The sequence below is a fragment of the Schistocerca piceifrons genome, chromosome 4, assembly GCF_021461385.2.
Source record: "Schistocerca piceifrons isolate TAMUIC-IGC-003096 chromosome 4, iqSchPice1.1, whole genome shotgun sequence".
NCBI classification, from domain to species: domain Eukaryota; kingdom Metazoa; phylum Arthropoda; class Insecta; order Orthoptera; family Acrididae; genus Schistocerca; species Schistocerca piceifrons.
This window is the reverse complement of record NC_060141.1, coordinates 819038045-819054712: the sequence shown is the minus strand read 5'-3', so window position 1 is coordinate 819054712 and position 16668 is coordinate 819038045. Positions and strand designations below refer to the sequence as shown.

General features: G+C 40.6%; 1 protein-coding gene across 1 annotated transcript in view; it reads right to left on the bottom strand.

The window, feature by feature from the left end:
• LOC124796223 (radial spoke head protein 4 homolog A) overlaps positions 1–16668 on the bottom strand; it is a 335434-nt gene that overhangs the window by 219368 nt on the left and 99398 nt on the right. The window contains exon 3 of the mRNA XM_047260315.1: positions 2646–2733. Within this exon, the coding sequence (XP_047116271.1) occupies positions 2646–2733 (88 nt within the window). The remainder of the gene's footprint in view (positions 1–2645; positions 2734–16668) is intronic.

The following is a 16668-nucleotide window of genomic DNA, read 5'->3' as shown; positions in this document are numbered from 1 at the left end:
TATCCGGACACCTGGCTGAAAATGACTTACAAGTTCGTGGAGCCCCCCATCGGTAATGCTGGAACTGACTATGGTGTTGGCCCACCCTTAGCCTTGATAACAGCTTCCACTTTCACAGGCACACATTCAATCAGGTGCTGGAAGGTTTCTTGGGGAATGGCAGCCCATTCTTAACATAGTGCTACATTGAGGAGAGGTATCGATGTCAGTCAGTCAGGCCTCGCATGAAGTCGGTGCTCCAAAACATACCAAAGGTGCTCTACAGGATTCAGGTCAGGACTCCGTGCAGGCCAGTCCATTACAGGGATGTTACTGTCATGTAACCACTCTGCTACAGGCTGTGCATTATGAACAGTTGCTTGATCATGTTGAAAGATGCAATTGCCTTCCCCTAATTGCTCTTCAACAGTGGGAAGCAAGAAGGTGCTTAAAACATCACTGTAGGACTGTGCTGTATAGTGCCACACGAAACAACAAGGGGTGCAAGACCCCTCCATGAAAAACATGACCACACCATAACACCACCACCTCCGAATTTTACTCTTGACACTACACTTGCTGGCAGATGACGTACACCGGGCATACCCACACTCTGCCATCGGATCGCCACATTGTGTACTGTGACTCATCACTCTGCACAATTGTTTTCCACTGTTCAGTTGTCCAATGTTTACACTCCTTACACCAAGCAAAGCATTGTTTGGCATTTATCGGCGTGATGTATGGCTTACGAGCAGTCGCTTGACAACGAAATCCAAGTTTTCTCACCTCCCGTCTAACTGTCATAGTACTTGCAGTGGATCCTGATGCAGTTTGGAATTCCTGTATGATGGTCTGGCTAGATATCTACATATTACACGTTATGACCCTCTTCACCTATCGGCGGTCTCTGTCAGTCAACATACAAGGTCAGCCCATACACTTTTGTGCTGTATGTGTCCCTTCATGTTTCCACTTCACTATCACATTGGAAACAGTGGACCTAGGGATGTTTAGGATTGTGAAAATCTTGTGTACAGATGTATGATATAAGTGACACCCAATTAACTGACCACGTTCTAAGTCCATGAGTTCTGCGGAGCACCCCATTCTACTTTCTCATGATGTCTGATGGCTACTGAGGTCACTGATATGGAGTACCTGGCAGTAGGTGGCAGCGCAATGCACCTAACATGAAAATCGTATATTTTTGAGGGTGTCTGGATACATCTGATCTCATACTGTATAGTATTAAGAGACCTTACATGATGTCTTAAACGAAATAGAATACTCCAAGAGCATTGGAATTTTGTACATCATACTGAAATGCATAGTTCAGCTTAAAGTGCACATTCATGTGTCCAGATTCATAACAAAGTAAGCCCCAACCTGATATTAAAATTTCAGTACAGTTTTCAGGATGCAAATTTTCTTGGAGTACTAGTACTGTGTTATCTCAGATGCCATATGTGCCAGAAAATGAAAATGTGCACTTGAAATTCAGTGAACAGTTAAAAAAGCCAATAGTGCAGAATGAAACACTTCATTTCTAATTAACTGACTGCCTCTGTGGAAAAGATTAATAAAAGGCACATTTATTTAGCCAACTGACAAAAATAACTTCATTGTTCTGCAAGATGATTGACTGCCAAAAATGTGGGAATAAAATAAAATCAGTAAACTGAAACTAATAACATTTGTTAGCCTTCCACAATTATGTGAATGTATTTTAATTCAGTTCATAGCTCCCAACCACAGAAATCAGTTTTGTTTTCATTTGATGTGAGAAGTGTAAATGAAGAGGAAACAGCCAAATCACTAAATGTAAACATGGCTTATGTGCAGACTAGCTCCCTCCCCACTACAGCCAAGGCTGCTATTCGCACATGGCAATCTAGCAGCTTGGGTGCTCCAGAAAATTTTTTCTGGGTAATATCTGGCTGCTTGTTGATACTACTGATACAACTAACAGCCACACTACTCCAATTGCTGCACACATCAGACACCGGTGCGTTTCACATACGGGCACTAGCAGGACTTTATCACAGGGATAGGCTCACTGAGTAATACAATGGTCCTCACCACAATTTCTTCAGAAAAGTCACAAACAAGTTCCATGGGCCACAAATAATTGCTGTGTTTGCATTGTGCCATGTGGGCAGCAGGCACTAAGGCCCCCTTCTTGTTCCCCTGTCATGGACTCTCTCCCAGCCACACTATCAGCCATGACCTGCCTCATTCTGCCTGTTGCTCCTCTAGCAAGTGCTGTCAACACCCACAGGTGAACCATCTCCATTCCACTTCACACAGCTTAAAAAGGACTCACTTTCATTCACGTGCGCCTCCAACTTGCCAATGCACCATGCTATCTTTAGCGGCAGCTGTGCTGAATACTGATATGTTGCTTCAGATGTATCAATTCCATACCAGACTTTCGATTGTATCATAGAGGAACAACAATATTTAGTACATGCATCTCCATCTCTACCTTATTCTCTGACTTTTTCCAAGTCTTTTAGTTTACCCATTATTATAGGACCTATGAAACGTGTAAATGAATGAATAAATGGACAACAGTGAATTAAGAAGTGCACATAATTATTTTCCAAAAATTAACGAACTAAAATCATGTGTATGTTTAGTATAGGGCAGCTTAAGTAAAGTACCTCAATGCGTTGCGTAGTCTCCTCTTCTGTTAGCTCCACCTCAGCAATGATGTAATTCTTTTCAAGACCAAATATCTTTCCCCAGAACCTAAATCAAATTTGAATATCAACAACAAGATAATAATCGAAAAGCAAAAATTATATAAGTTCACCAGATAAAAAATGTCCCTGTTGAGTCAATGCTATTATTACTTCAGCATAGGGTCAATTGCACTGGGAGTCTAAACTTGCACGGAGTGTGGCAGTCTCATTCACAGCACATAATTTGCAGTGGAAATCTGATATGACCAAATGGCATGTGGGGGTTGTGATAATGGGATATTTCAAAGGCCATCCTGCAAAAATGTTCTGGAGAAACATTTGGGATGGAGCTTCATATCCTGTACATTTAGAATGGACATGCATGCAACAGACCTCTGTTTACTTTTGACCACACACATACCTCATTATGAAAGTTGAAGCGGAGTGTAAGGAATGAAAATGTGTCATGTTCTGTAGATCCCATCAAGAAGCAGAGTTCTCAGGGATGCAGAACAAGTCAAAGTATTGGCCTACATTACAACAAAATTAAACAAACTTAACCTGTAAACTGCATGCATCACTTCATGACATAATGCTTTCCATGTGTATGCCAACTAAATTTAATAAAGACAATTACAAGGATAGCTACTACCTTAAAAAAGCTGTTGCTTGCGCAGTTATATTATATGGCTCTTTTTATCTGCTGCTGATAGCTTAATACTCACTTGGTTACAATGGTATATTTGAAACAAAATGATTAACTGCAGCTGTTAACAATGAGTTCTGTTTACAGTACATTAGTACTTGACATGCAGCTTTACAACAAACAGTGGAACTTACCATGTAGCTAACACAACTTTCACAACTCTGAATATAGATATTCCAATAATTTGTAGAGAGAGTGGTTAAAAAAGTATACTTTTAATTTTCTTTTCAATTTGTAAGGAATTCCAAAATTCTTGACTTATTTTAGATGGGAGCTTGTTGAATATACTGATATCAGAGTACACAAACCCATTCCAAACCCTAAACCAGGAGGCAAAGTCTATGAAATTCATTCATTCAAATGTCGAACAATGGAAAATCCAGGATGGAGTGTAACAATATTATGAAAATGATAGCGGAGATGCTGAGTCGCAGATAGGCACAACAAAAAGACTGTCACAAATGAGGCTTTCAGCCATTATGGCCTTCGTCAACAATAGATGACAGACAGACACACACACACACACACACACACACACACACACACACACACACACACATGCACGCACGCACAACTCACACACACGACAGCAGTCTCAGGCAACTGAAACAAAATGGTGTGGTGTGTGTGAGTTGTGTGTGCATGTGTGTGTGTGTGTGTGTGTGTGTGTGTGTGTGTGTGTGTGTCATCTATTGTTGACAAAGGCCTTAATGGCTTAAAGCTTCATTTGTGGCAGTCTTTTTGTTGTGCCTATCTGCCACTCAGCATCTCAGTTATATGGTGAGTAGCTAGTTTCCTTTTCATAATACTGATTCATTCAAATGGCATCTTCCATAAATTCCATCATGAAGGAAACCCTTCAAAGATGTGAAACAAGTCAGAAGCAACCACTGTCAGCTACCTCCATAAGGTATGCTAACAACAGATTACAACTAGCACTACTGTACTCAAACTAATAATGAAGGTAATTCCTTTATACAGTCAACTCTCAATAATGTGAAACTTGAGGGAACACAGAAGAATTCAAATTACCGAGAGTTCAAAATAATAGGAGTTCAAATATTCAAGAACGGCAACTGCTCAAAGCTGTGCACAGGCACTGTGCAACTGTCTCACTCCCTTCTCAAGTACTGCTTCCCTTTCATGTTCTTTGATTATTATAAAGTCTGGTTACTGTCTAAGTTGTTACCAACCTTTTGCTCCATGTATTTCATCTCTGCTACCTTCAAAATTTCAGAGTCTATTGCAGTCTAAACTGGTAAATGCTTTCTTTAAATCAACAAATATTATACACATAGATTTGCCTTTCTTTATCCTATCTTCTAAGATAACTCATAGGGCCTCTCTTGCCTCATCTCTTTCTACCTTTCTCCAGAACCCAAAGTGATCTGCCCAACATCAGCTTCTATGAACTTTCCCATTCTTCTGTAAATAATTCGTCTCAAAAGATAAAACATCAGTTGTCAGCTGCACATGAAAACCTTTATTTGGTTCACTTGATTAGTTTCAACAATTTAAACTGTCATCATCTTCAGAAGTGAAGTAGGCTTAAATCATTAGTAAGTCAACATCAAAAATAAGAATCAGACAGTCATATCTTACAGAGTCAATAAAACAGAGTTACATCTCTAAAAATATAAGCTACATGTGATAAATAGCAAACAATAAACTGTCAATTTACACTTTGCACATAGTACGTGCAAGAAAAGTCAACCACTAGTTTGATTACACATCAAACACAGTATGTGTGAGAAAAGTCAACCACCAGTTTGGTGGTTGCCTTTCCTCAGATGTACAATGTGTAACATGACAATTAATCATTTGCTAGCCATGGCATGTATCTTATACACTATGTGATCAAAAGTATCCAGACACCCTAAAAAACATATGTTTTAAATATTAGGTGCATTGTGCTGCCACCTACTGCTACGTACTCCATATCAGCGATCTCAGTAGTCATTAGACATCAGGAGAGAGTAGAATGGGGCACTCCGCGGAACTCACAGACTTCAAATGTGGTCAGGTGATTGGGTGTCAGTTGTGTCACACATCTGTATGCATAGTTTTCCACACACCTAAACATCCCTAGGTCCACTATTTCTGATGTGATAGTGAAGTGGAAACATGAAGGGACACGTATAGCACAAAAGCATATAGGCCGACCCCGTCTGTTGACTGACAGAGACTGCAGACAGCACTTGACTGAACATATGCCTATGAGAGTGGAAGCTGCCATTAAGGCTAAGGGTGAGCCAACACCACAGTTAATTCCAGCATTGCCAATGGGGGGCGCCATGAACTTGTAAGTCATTTGCAGTCTCGATACTTTTGATCACATAGTGTATTTTTAGAGATGTTACTCTGTTTTATTTACTATGTTGTGAAAGAAAGGACCATCTGATTCTTATTTTTGATGTTGGCTTACTAATGATTTAAGCCTACTTCACTTCTGAAGGTGACAGTTTAAAGTGCTGAAACTGGTAAGGTGAACCAAATAACGGCTTCCTTGTACTGCTGATGGCTGACATTTTATCTTTGGTGAAATATTATGCAACTACTGAGCTATAGCTATGAACAAAATCATAAATAATTTGTGTCAGTATTTTGCAGTCACAACTTATTAAACTTTTAATTCGGTAATATTCACACCTGTCAGCCCCTCTCCTCTGGAATTTCACTCATGTTCATGTTAAGAAAAAATACTGTACCTTGAACAGTTATAAATAGGACATTCATATACACAGAATATGTACATTAGTATGTTCTCCAGAAATGATTAGCATTTGAACCATGTTGGATTGCTGGTTCGAGGTCAACATCGATATCGCAGCACAACACCTCCTACCAGTAAAATGTGCCTTCAGCACTCATTGTTTCTATAAACTGAAGATACTGGATCAGTATGACTAGATCAGATGTGTAGAATGTCTTACACACATGTATGCAAACCATACTGTCAAATCAGTGAGTTTGAAAGAGGACACATTATTGGCATGAGAGAATGTGATGAATCCCTCTGGAAAATTATTATTCATGTGGGACAAAGTATTTCAGCGGTGCAACTAGTGTGTGCAGGCTGTAGAATATGACAAGATGCATAGCACCATCCAGACCAGAGTCCCCACCTCCCACCCCCCTCCAAAAAGATCGCCACCTCATCTGAATTGCATTGCAGGCAGATTTGTGTACTCCTTGGCTCTGGCACAACAGTGAAATATTGTAACAGATCATACACTATCAGGGCTGTTTATTACAGCAAGGGTTATGTGCACATTGTCCACTTCTCCGCTTACCTTTGACAAATGTGCAGAAAAATGCTACACGGCAATGGTGTATGGAACGAACACTGGGGAAGGAGTGGCATCAGATAATGTTTCTGAATGAATTCAGGTTCTGTTTGTTTGAAAATGATGGCCACATTTTGGTCCACCACAGACAGGGGAAGCAGCATTACAGTGACTGCATTTGCACAGGACATACAACACCACTTCAAGGTCTTATGGTGTGGGGTGCTATTGGGTACAACCACAAATCACAGCTGGTGCGTGTTCAGGGCAGTGTGACCTGTATCAATGACATCCTGTAACCTATAGCTATACCCTTTCTGCACAATACCCCAGAGACCATTTTTCAGCAAGAAAATGTGCGACCACATGTTGCTGCATGCTTCTTGGTGTCACAGGCCACCAGACTTGTCACCAATTGAAAATGTGTGGGATATGGTGAAAAGATGGGTGCAGTGCTGTGACCAAATGGCAACCATCACAAATGAACTTTGGAACCAGGTGAATTCAGCATGGATGACTGTAACACAGGATGCCATTCACACCATACCCCATTGGTGGCATCGTGCATGGAACAGGTTATCAGGGCCCATGGTGGACCCCATACCTACTAGACAACAGGACACATGCTGAACTGAGGTAAGTCAAATGCTAGTCATTTCCGCAGAACATACTAATGTGCATGTCCTGTGGATATGGACATGTTATCTCTCATTGTTCAAGTTGTTCTGTTTTTCTCTGAACATTAGTGTGTTACATTCTTCTTGATGTCTGATGGTAATTTGCCTCTCTCATATATCTTGCATGGTTGTTCAACCACGGCTAGCCTCCCAAGGATATTAGTAGTTCTGATGGAAAGTAGTCTATCTCAGGTGCCTTTTTCAAATTATAGCTTTCAGTGCTGTGTCAAATTCTGCTCTCAGTATGAAATCTCCCGACTCATATTATTTACTTCCACTTCCTTTTCTACAATACTGTCTTCAAGTTCATTTCCCATGTATACCCCCTCTATATATTTATTCCATCTTTCCTTCTTTGCTTATTACTGGCTTGTCATTTAGCTCTTCATATTCACATAGCTAAGAAATACAGTAGAAGAAGAATGGGTAGCTTTGAGAGATGTAGTAGTGAAGGCAGCAGAGGACCTAGTAGGTAAAAAGACGAAGGCTAGTAGAAATCCATGGGTAACAGAAGAAATACTGAATTTAATTTATGAAAGGAGAAAATATAAAAATGCAGTAAATAAAGCAGGCAGAAAGGAATACAAACGTCTCAAAAATGAGATCGACAGGAAGTGCAAAATGGCTAAGCAGGGATGGCTAGAGGACAAATGTAAGGATGTAGACGCTTATCTCACTAGGGGTAAGATAGATACTGCCTATAGGAAAATTAAAGAGACCTTTGGAGAAAAGAGAACCACTTGTATGAATATCAAGAGCTCAGATGGGAACCCAGTTCTAAGCAAAGAAGGGAAAGCAGAAAGGTGCAAGGACTATATAGAGGGTCTATACAAGGGCGATGTACTTGAAGACAATATTATGGAAATGGAAGATGAAATGGGAGGTATGATACTGCGTGAAGAGTTTGACAGAGCACTGAAAGACCTGAATCAAAACAAGGCCTCGGGAGTAGACAACATTTCATAAGATCTACTGACGGCCTTGGGAGAGCCAGTCCTGACAAAACTCTACCATCTGGTGAGCAAGATGTATGAGATAGGCGAAATACCCTCAGACTTCAAGAAGAATATAATAATTCCGATCCCAAAGAAAGCAGGTATTGACAGATGTGAAAATTACCCAACAATCAGTTTAACAAGTCACGGATGCAAAATACTAACGTGTATTCTCTACAGACAAATGGAAAAACTGGTAGAAGCTGACCTCGGGGAAGATCAGTTTGGATTCCGTATAAATATTGGAACACGTGAGGCAATACTGACCCTACGACTTATCTTAGACGCTAGACTAAGGAAAATCAAACCTACGTTTCTAGCATTTGTAGACTTAGAGAAAGCTTTTGACAATGTTGACTGGAATACTCTCTTTCAAATTCTGAAGGTGGCAGGGGTAAAATACAGGGAGCTAAAGGCTATTTACAAGTTGTACAGAAACCAGATGGCAGTTATAAGAGTTGAGGGGCAAGAAAGGGAAGCAGTGGTTGGAAAGGGAGTGAGACAGGGTTGTAGCCTCTCCCTGATGTTATTCAATCTGTATATTGAGCAAGCAGTGAAGGAAACAAAAGAAACATTTGGAGTAGGTATTAAAATCCATCGAGAAGAAATAAAAACTTTGAGGTTGGCCGATGACATTGTAATTCTTTCAGAGACAGCAAAGGCCTTGGAAGAGCAGTTGAACGGAATGGACAGTGTCTTGAAAGGATAATGAATGTAGTCGAATTAAGTCGGGTGATGCTGAGGGAATTAGAGTAGGAAATGAGACACTTAAAGTAGTAAAGGAGTTTTGCTATTTGGGGAGCAAAATAACTGATGATGGTCGAAGTAGAGAGGATATAAAATGTAGACTGGCAATGGCAAGGATTGCGTTTCTGAAGAAGAGAAATTTGTTAACATCGAGTATAGATTTAAGTGTCATGATGTTGTTTCTGAAAGTATTTGTATGGAGCATAACCATGTATGGGAGTGAAACATGGACGATAACTAGTTTGGACAAGAAGAGAATAGAAGCTTTCGAAATGTGGTGCTACAGAAGAATGCTGAAGATTAGATGGGTAGATCATATAACTAATGAGGAGGTATTGAATAGGATTGGGGAGAAGAGAAGTTTCTGGGACAACTTGACTAGAAGAAGAGATTGGTTGGTAGGACATGTTCTGAGGCATCAAGGGATCACCAATTTAGTATTGGAGGGCAGTGTGGAGGGTAAAAATCGTAGAGGGAGACCAAGAGATGAATACACACTAAACAGATTCAGAAGGATGTAGGTTGCAGCAGGTACTGGGAGATGAAGAAGCTTGCACAGGATAGAGTAGCATGGAGAGCTGCATCAAACCAGTCTCAGGACTGAAGACCACAACAACAACAACATTCACATAGCTGCTTCTCTTTTATTCAAAGGTCTCTTTAATTTTGCTGTGGGTGGCATTTAACTTTCCCCTCTTTAATCGCAATCACACAGTCTTGCATTTGCCCTCTAGCGATTCCTGCTTAGCCATTCTGCACTTTCTGGCGATCTCAGTTTGTGGATGTCCCTATTCTCTTCCACTTAATTTGTATATTTTCTCTGTTTGACAATTAAATTCAATATCTCTTTTTTTTCAAGTATTTCCACTTGGCCTTGTGTTTGAGTTACTTGATTCTCTACTGCTTTCTCTATTTCATCTCTAAAAGTGACCAGTTTTTCTTGTACGACAATAATGAAAATTCCTGAATGGAATAATACTTAAGATAAAGGAAAGACACCTATAGCTGACTGAAGTGTGCCACATAGAAGCACGCAAGACAAAACAGTATCTACACTAGCTTTTGAGCTCTTGCTCTCTCTTTAACAATGGTACACACATTCAAACACACAAACACACAGATAAACAAAGACACATACTCACTGACGTGTCCTGAGTAGATGGAGGTGGAGAGGAGCTAAGGAAGTATGCATGAGGCAAGGTTGGCGTAGTGGAATAATGTGAGGCAGGTCATTTGGCAGATGACTAAGTGGCTGCACAATGAGACAAAAGGAGTTCAGAGAGTGGATTATATAAGAGACAGAGATATGGTGAGGAGGAAGGTACAAGAGGAAAAGAGAGGAAGCTGGAGATGAAGAGGGAGTCAGCAAATAAAGAGAGAAAGGGAGAGAGGTGGGAAAAGGAGAGAGAGGAGAAGAAGAGAGGGAGGGAGAGAAGGGGAGACAGACAGAGAGAGAATATATACAGGAAAAACATTGGAACACTGGAAAAGAAAATGTAAAAAATATGGGGATCCCCACAAAACAATATTATGATATATTCATAACAATTTGCTGATAACCAACTAATTTTGGCACAAGATAAAGAAGACATAGGAGTACAATACAAGACAGTTAATAGATGAGTATAAAATGGGGATTTCAGGTCAGCAAGAATAAAAGAAAGTATATGGTAATAGGAGACACAAATCACGATTTGACGTTGGAAGAATGGATGAGAATTATTAAATACATTGAAGAGTACAATATCAAACAAGATGGAAAACAAGACAAGGTAATTAATTCAAGAATAAATCCTGGGATGTGTACTATTGGAACAGTAAATGGTATTTTATGGGATCAATAGATTATAAAGGAAATAAAAAGAAAAATATTCAATGCAATTATCAGAAGCATTATGACATATGGACAGTTAAATCGAAAATAGCACAACAGGTTGATGGCAATGGAGATGGACTTTTGGAGGAAGCATGCAGGGATATCTAGGCAAGAAACAATCAGAAATGAAGTCATCAGTAAGAAAATGGACGTTACAAATTCTACTGGAGATTTTACAGAAGAAAAACAACTGTCATAGTATGGGCACACAAAAAGGATGTCAAAGGAGAGATTAATATAGAGAATTATGGACTGGCAGCTACAAGAAAGAAAGAAAAGAGGGAGGCTGCCAAAAACATGGATTCAAGGAATTCAGACTTCTATCAAAAGAAGAAATAGTTAAGATGATTTATAAGAAATATTGAAGATAATTTATAGACAGATAGAGAGTATTGGAGGATGAAAATAAAATTTAACCTATAATCTTGGGGTACTGGAAAATGTAAAATGTTACATTTGGAACCGGATAACAAAAAATAGGCAGCAGGAAACAGGTTAACAGAGGTTTATGCCAGAAGGCGTGAAGAGTGGTAGGAGGAGGCAGTATACAATCTGGATGGGGAAGAGTGGGGTGCCCAGAAGACAAAAAGGAAAATGTAAGGTAACGCAGCAGGAATTAGGATAGCAGAGGTTTATGACAGAAGGATTACGAGAGTGACAAGTGACCAACTATCTACTCACATGAATGGCCACTGCCTAACTGCAGCAAATCACAAACTTGGCCATCCGGTTGCTGAACATGCTGCACACCACAACACAAAGGACTTCAGTAGCCCCTTCATTACATGAGCCATTTTGATACTTCATTCCCGGACAAGTTTCTCTGAACTGTCTCTCTAGCCTACCCTACACTCTTGCATTTCCTCTGGCCTAAACCAACTGTGGGTGAGTGATTGCCTTTCCTTTATTTTACATATTTCTCCGATCAGGAATATCCACTGTTGTTATACATTGACAATTTGGCTATCTTCCATCCATTTTAACACTGTTATTGCCATTACTTACTTACCTTCAACTCCTCTGTCAATTCTTTATTCCTTAATATGTCTTTATTTTTTTCTGTTCAACAGTATATTCCTTCAAAACACCCATTGGCCACTCTTTCTGTTGTGTGATTTGAATGCCTGCTGTTGTGATGACGAACTGAGAATTTCATTAATTGATGTTATTTTCAGAAAGTTAAGCAATTTGAATTGAGCATTAAACTACTTGAATGTCCAATACGGCTTCCATCCATTTAAGTTAGAATTTATACTATTGAACTGAATTATATAAAAAGGGTTGCCTGAGTCTAATGAATATTTTGAATTTGTTACAGATATAAGTGATATATTTATGTACATACAGAACTAATACAAGTTATTTGTTTCTTTTTCATGTTATGCATCATTGAAACAAAATGGACATGTATATTGAAAGGATGTTGTGAAATGGTTTATGGACACAATCAAAGCATGGGTGGTCATACGATAATTTGTTGAGGGGGGAGAGGAGGGGGGGGGGGAGGAGACTAGACATAGGGGCATGAGGTATTTTTAATATTTTGGAGGATGAAAGACCATTTCTAAGTAGAAATTTCCCATTCCAGCCCTGTTGAAAACCTGCATAATACTGACTTGTTAAAGATTTCCTTGGGGGAAAACAAACACTTGAGTACAACACTATATTTTTTTGTTTCCTTGAGTGTGGGGGACTGGTGGTGGGGGAGGGGGGGAGGTGAGAGGTGGGAGAGTTGCAGTCCCATTCCTTGGCCCTCAGCTATGGGTGCCCTTGGACCAAAGTTATGGAAAATGCTATTGGAAGAGTGAGTGGACAGCAAGTGTGGTGCACAGTGAGTGTGAAACAAGAGAGATGTATTTTTTCACAACAGAAAAGCAATAAGTTGGACACCGTTATCTTTGGTTTGTGAGAAAACTCCTTAAACTAAAACATACAACAAAATGTGGAAAAAATTTAAAGTTCCTTTTATTTAAGGAAAAAATGTTTCATTTACTGAAAGCTTGCATAATTTGAAATCTTCTGTGGTACTACATTATTTGTATTTTGAACATTTATATTTATTATCATGTAAAAATGATGACCAGTGCAGTTCCAGTAGTATAAATATTTAAAAAGTCAATATAATGGAAGGAAACATTCCACGTGGGAAAAATTATATATAAAAACAAAGATGAGGTGACTTACCGAACAAAAGCGCTGGCAGGTCGATAGACACACAAACAAACACAAACATACACACAAAATTCAAGCTTTCGCAACAAACTGTTGCCTCATCAGGAAAGAGGGAAGGAGAGGGGAAGACGAAAGGAAGTGGGTTTTAAGGGAGAGGGTAAGGAGTCATTCCAATCCCGGGAGCAGAAAGACTTACCTTAGGGGGAAAAAAGGACAGGTATACACTCGCACACACGCACATATCCATCCACACATACAGACACAAGCAGACATATTTTGCGTGTGTGCGAGTGTATACCTGTCCTTTTTTCCCCCTAAGGTAAGTCTTTCCGCTCCCGGGATTGGAATGACTCCTTACCCTCTCCCTTAAAACCCACTTCCTTTCGTCTTCCCCTCTCCTTCCCTCTTTCCTGATGAGGCAACAGTTTGTTGCGAAAGCTTGAATTTTGTGTGTATGTTTGTGTTTGTTTGTGTGTCTATCGACCTGCCAGCGCTTTTGTTCGGTAAGTCACCTCATCTTTGTTTTTATATATAATATTTAAAAAGTCAAAATTATTGACATATGCATTATTTTTCTAGAATTTGTAAAAATGATGATAAATGTTTAATAGGCACAGAATTCGCCACACAACTATTTGTCAATATTTGTCAGTATGAATCAGTGGCATGAAGAAGGTGGATGACAATATAGGAAGCTGGAACCATTCCCAACTGCTGCAATTAGACTCCAATTAATAATTTATTTCTACTCCTTTTTCAGTTTTCATCTAGTTGTATATACGAGGTGCGGCTAGAAAAAAACCGGACTGATGCTGGAAAAAGCATTTATTTACAATTATTTACAATTTCATGTTATCTCCTTCAATGTACTCTCCTCCTCGGTCTCTACACCGCTCCATACGAATTTTCCACTGTTCATAGCAATGCTGCAGATCATTTTCGGTAAGTCCATACATTACTTCCGTCGCTTTTTCTTTTACTGCTTCAACAGTCTCAAATATAGTTCCTTTCAAAGCTGACTTGACTTTAGGGAAAAGAAAAAAGTCACACGGGGCAAAATCAGGTGAGTAGGGTGGATGATCTAAGATGGGAATGTTGTGTTTTGCCAAAAACGCCTTCACTGACAACGCACTGTGAGCTGGGGCATTGTCTTGGTGAAGGATCCATGACTTTTTTCTCCACAAATCGTTCCGTTTTCTCCGTACTCGCTCACGTAGGGTAGCCAGGACGCTAATGTAGTAATGCTGATTCACTGTTTGTCCCTCTGGTACCCAATCAATGTGCACAATCCCTTTGATGTCAAAAAAAACAATCATCATTGCCTTGAATTTCGATTTTGACATTCGTGCTTTTTTTTGTCGTGGAGAACCAGGAGTTTTCCAATGCATCGATTGGCGTTTAGTTTCGGGATCGTAAGTAAAAAACCATGATTCATCGCAAGTAATGACATTTTGTAAGAAGGTGGGATCACTTTCAATGTTTTCCAGGATGTCAGAACAAATCATTCTTCGGCGTTCCTTCTGTTCAATTGTGAGACACTTTGGAACCATTTTTGAACACACTTTGTTTATGTTGAAACTTTCATGAAGAATCTGCCTAACAATTTCCTTGTCAACTCCTGTTAACTCAGACACTGCTCTGATTGTTAAACGGCGATCTTGTCGAACAAGTTTACCGATTTTTTCAATGTTTGCATCAGTGTTTGCTGACAATGGTCTGCCAGTGCGAGTTTCATCACTGGTGTCTTCGCGGCCATCTTTAAATCGTTTAAACCACTCAAACGCTTGTGTTCGCGATAAACAATCATCGCCGTACACTTGTTGTAACATTACAAACGTTTCACTTGCAGATTTTCCTAGTTTGAAACAAAATTAGATGTTAACACGCTGTTCTTTCTGTACACTCAACATTTTCCGACGCACAGACAAAACGTCAACTACTTAAAATAGACGCCACGGGCAGACTGAGTGCAGGAGGCAGATGAAACTCGAGCAGTAGGCGGAGCGAGAGTCACGTGACAGGCCACGCGACTTTCAGCCTTATTGCATTCGTTTTATTGTTTCACCAGTACTAGTCCGGTTTTATTCTAGCCACACCTCGTATAATAGAGGGAAACATTCCACGTGGGAAAAATATATCTAAAAACAAAGATGATGTAACTTACCAAACGAAACCGTTGGTATGTTGATAGACACACAAACAAACACAAACACACACACAAAATTCGAGCTTTCGCAGCAAACTAAGATTGCTTCATCAGGAAAGAGGGAAGGAGAGGGAAAGACGAAAGGATGTGGGTTTTAAGGGAGAGGGTAAGGAGTCATTCCAATCCCGGGAGCGGAAAGACTTACCTTAGGGGGAGAAAAGGACAGGTATACACTCGCACACACACACACACACACACACACACACACACACACACACACACACACACACACACACATATATCCATCCGCACATATACGGACACAAGCAGACATATGTAAAGGCAAAGAGTTTAGGCAGAGATGTCAGTCGAGGCGGAAGAACAGAGGTAAAGATGTTGTAGAAGGAAAGGTGAGGTATGAGTGGCGGCAACTTGAAATTAGCGGAGGTTGAGGCCTGGTGGGTAACAGGAAGAGAGGATGTATTGAAGGGCAAGTTCCCATCTCCGGAGTTTGGACAGGTTGGTGTTTGTGGGAAGTACCCAGATAACCCGGACGGTGTAACACTGTGCCAAGATGTGCTGGCCGTGCACCAAGGCATGTTTAGCCACAGGGTGATCCTCATTACCAACAAACACTGTCTGCCTGTGTCCATTCATGCGAATGGACAGTTTGTTGCTGGTCATTCCCACATAGAATGCGTCACAGTGTAGGCAGGTCAGTTGGTAAATCATGTGGGTGCTTTCACACGTGGCTCTGCCTTTGTTCGTGTACACCTTCCGGGTTGTAGGACTGGAGTAGGTGGTGGTGGGAGGGTGCATGGGACAGGTTTTACACTGGGGGCGGTTACAATGGTAGGAGCCAGAGGGTAGGAAAGGTGGTTTGGGGATTTCATAGGGATGAAATAAGAGGTTACGAAGGTTAGGTGGACGGCGGAAAGACACTCTTGGTGGAGTGGGAAGGATTTCATGAAGGATGGATCTCATTTCAGGGCAGGATTTGAGGAAGTCGTATCCCTGCCGGAGAGCCACATTCAGAGTCCGATCCAGTCCCGGAAAGTATCCTGTCACAAGTGGGGCACTTTTGTGTTTCTTCTGTGGGAGGTTCTGGGTTTGAGAGGATGAGGAAGTGGCTCTGGTTATTTGCTTCTGTACCAGGTCGGGAGGGTAGTCGCGGGATGCGAAAGCTGTTGTCAGGTTGTTGGTGTAATGGTTCAGGGATTCCGGACTGGAGCAGATTCGTTTGCCACGAAGACCTAGGCTGTAGGGAAGGAACTGTTTGGTGTGGAATGGGTGGCAGCTGTCATAATGGAGGTACTGTTGCTTATTGGTGGGTTTGATGTGGATGGACGTGTGAAGCTGGCCATTGGACAGGTGGAGGTCAACATCAAGGAAAGTG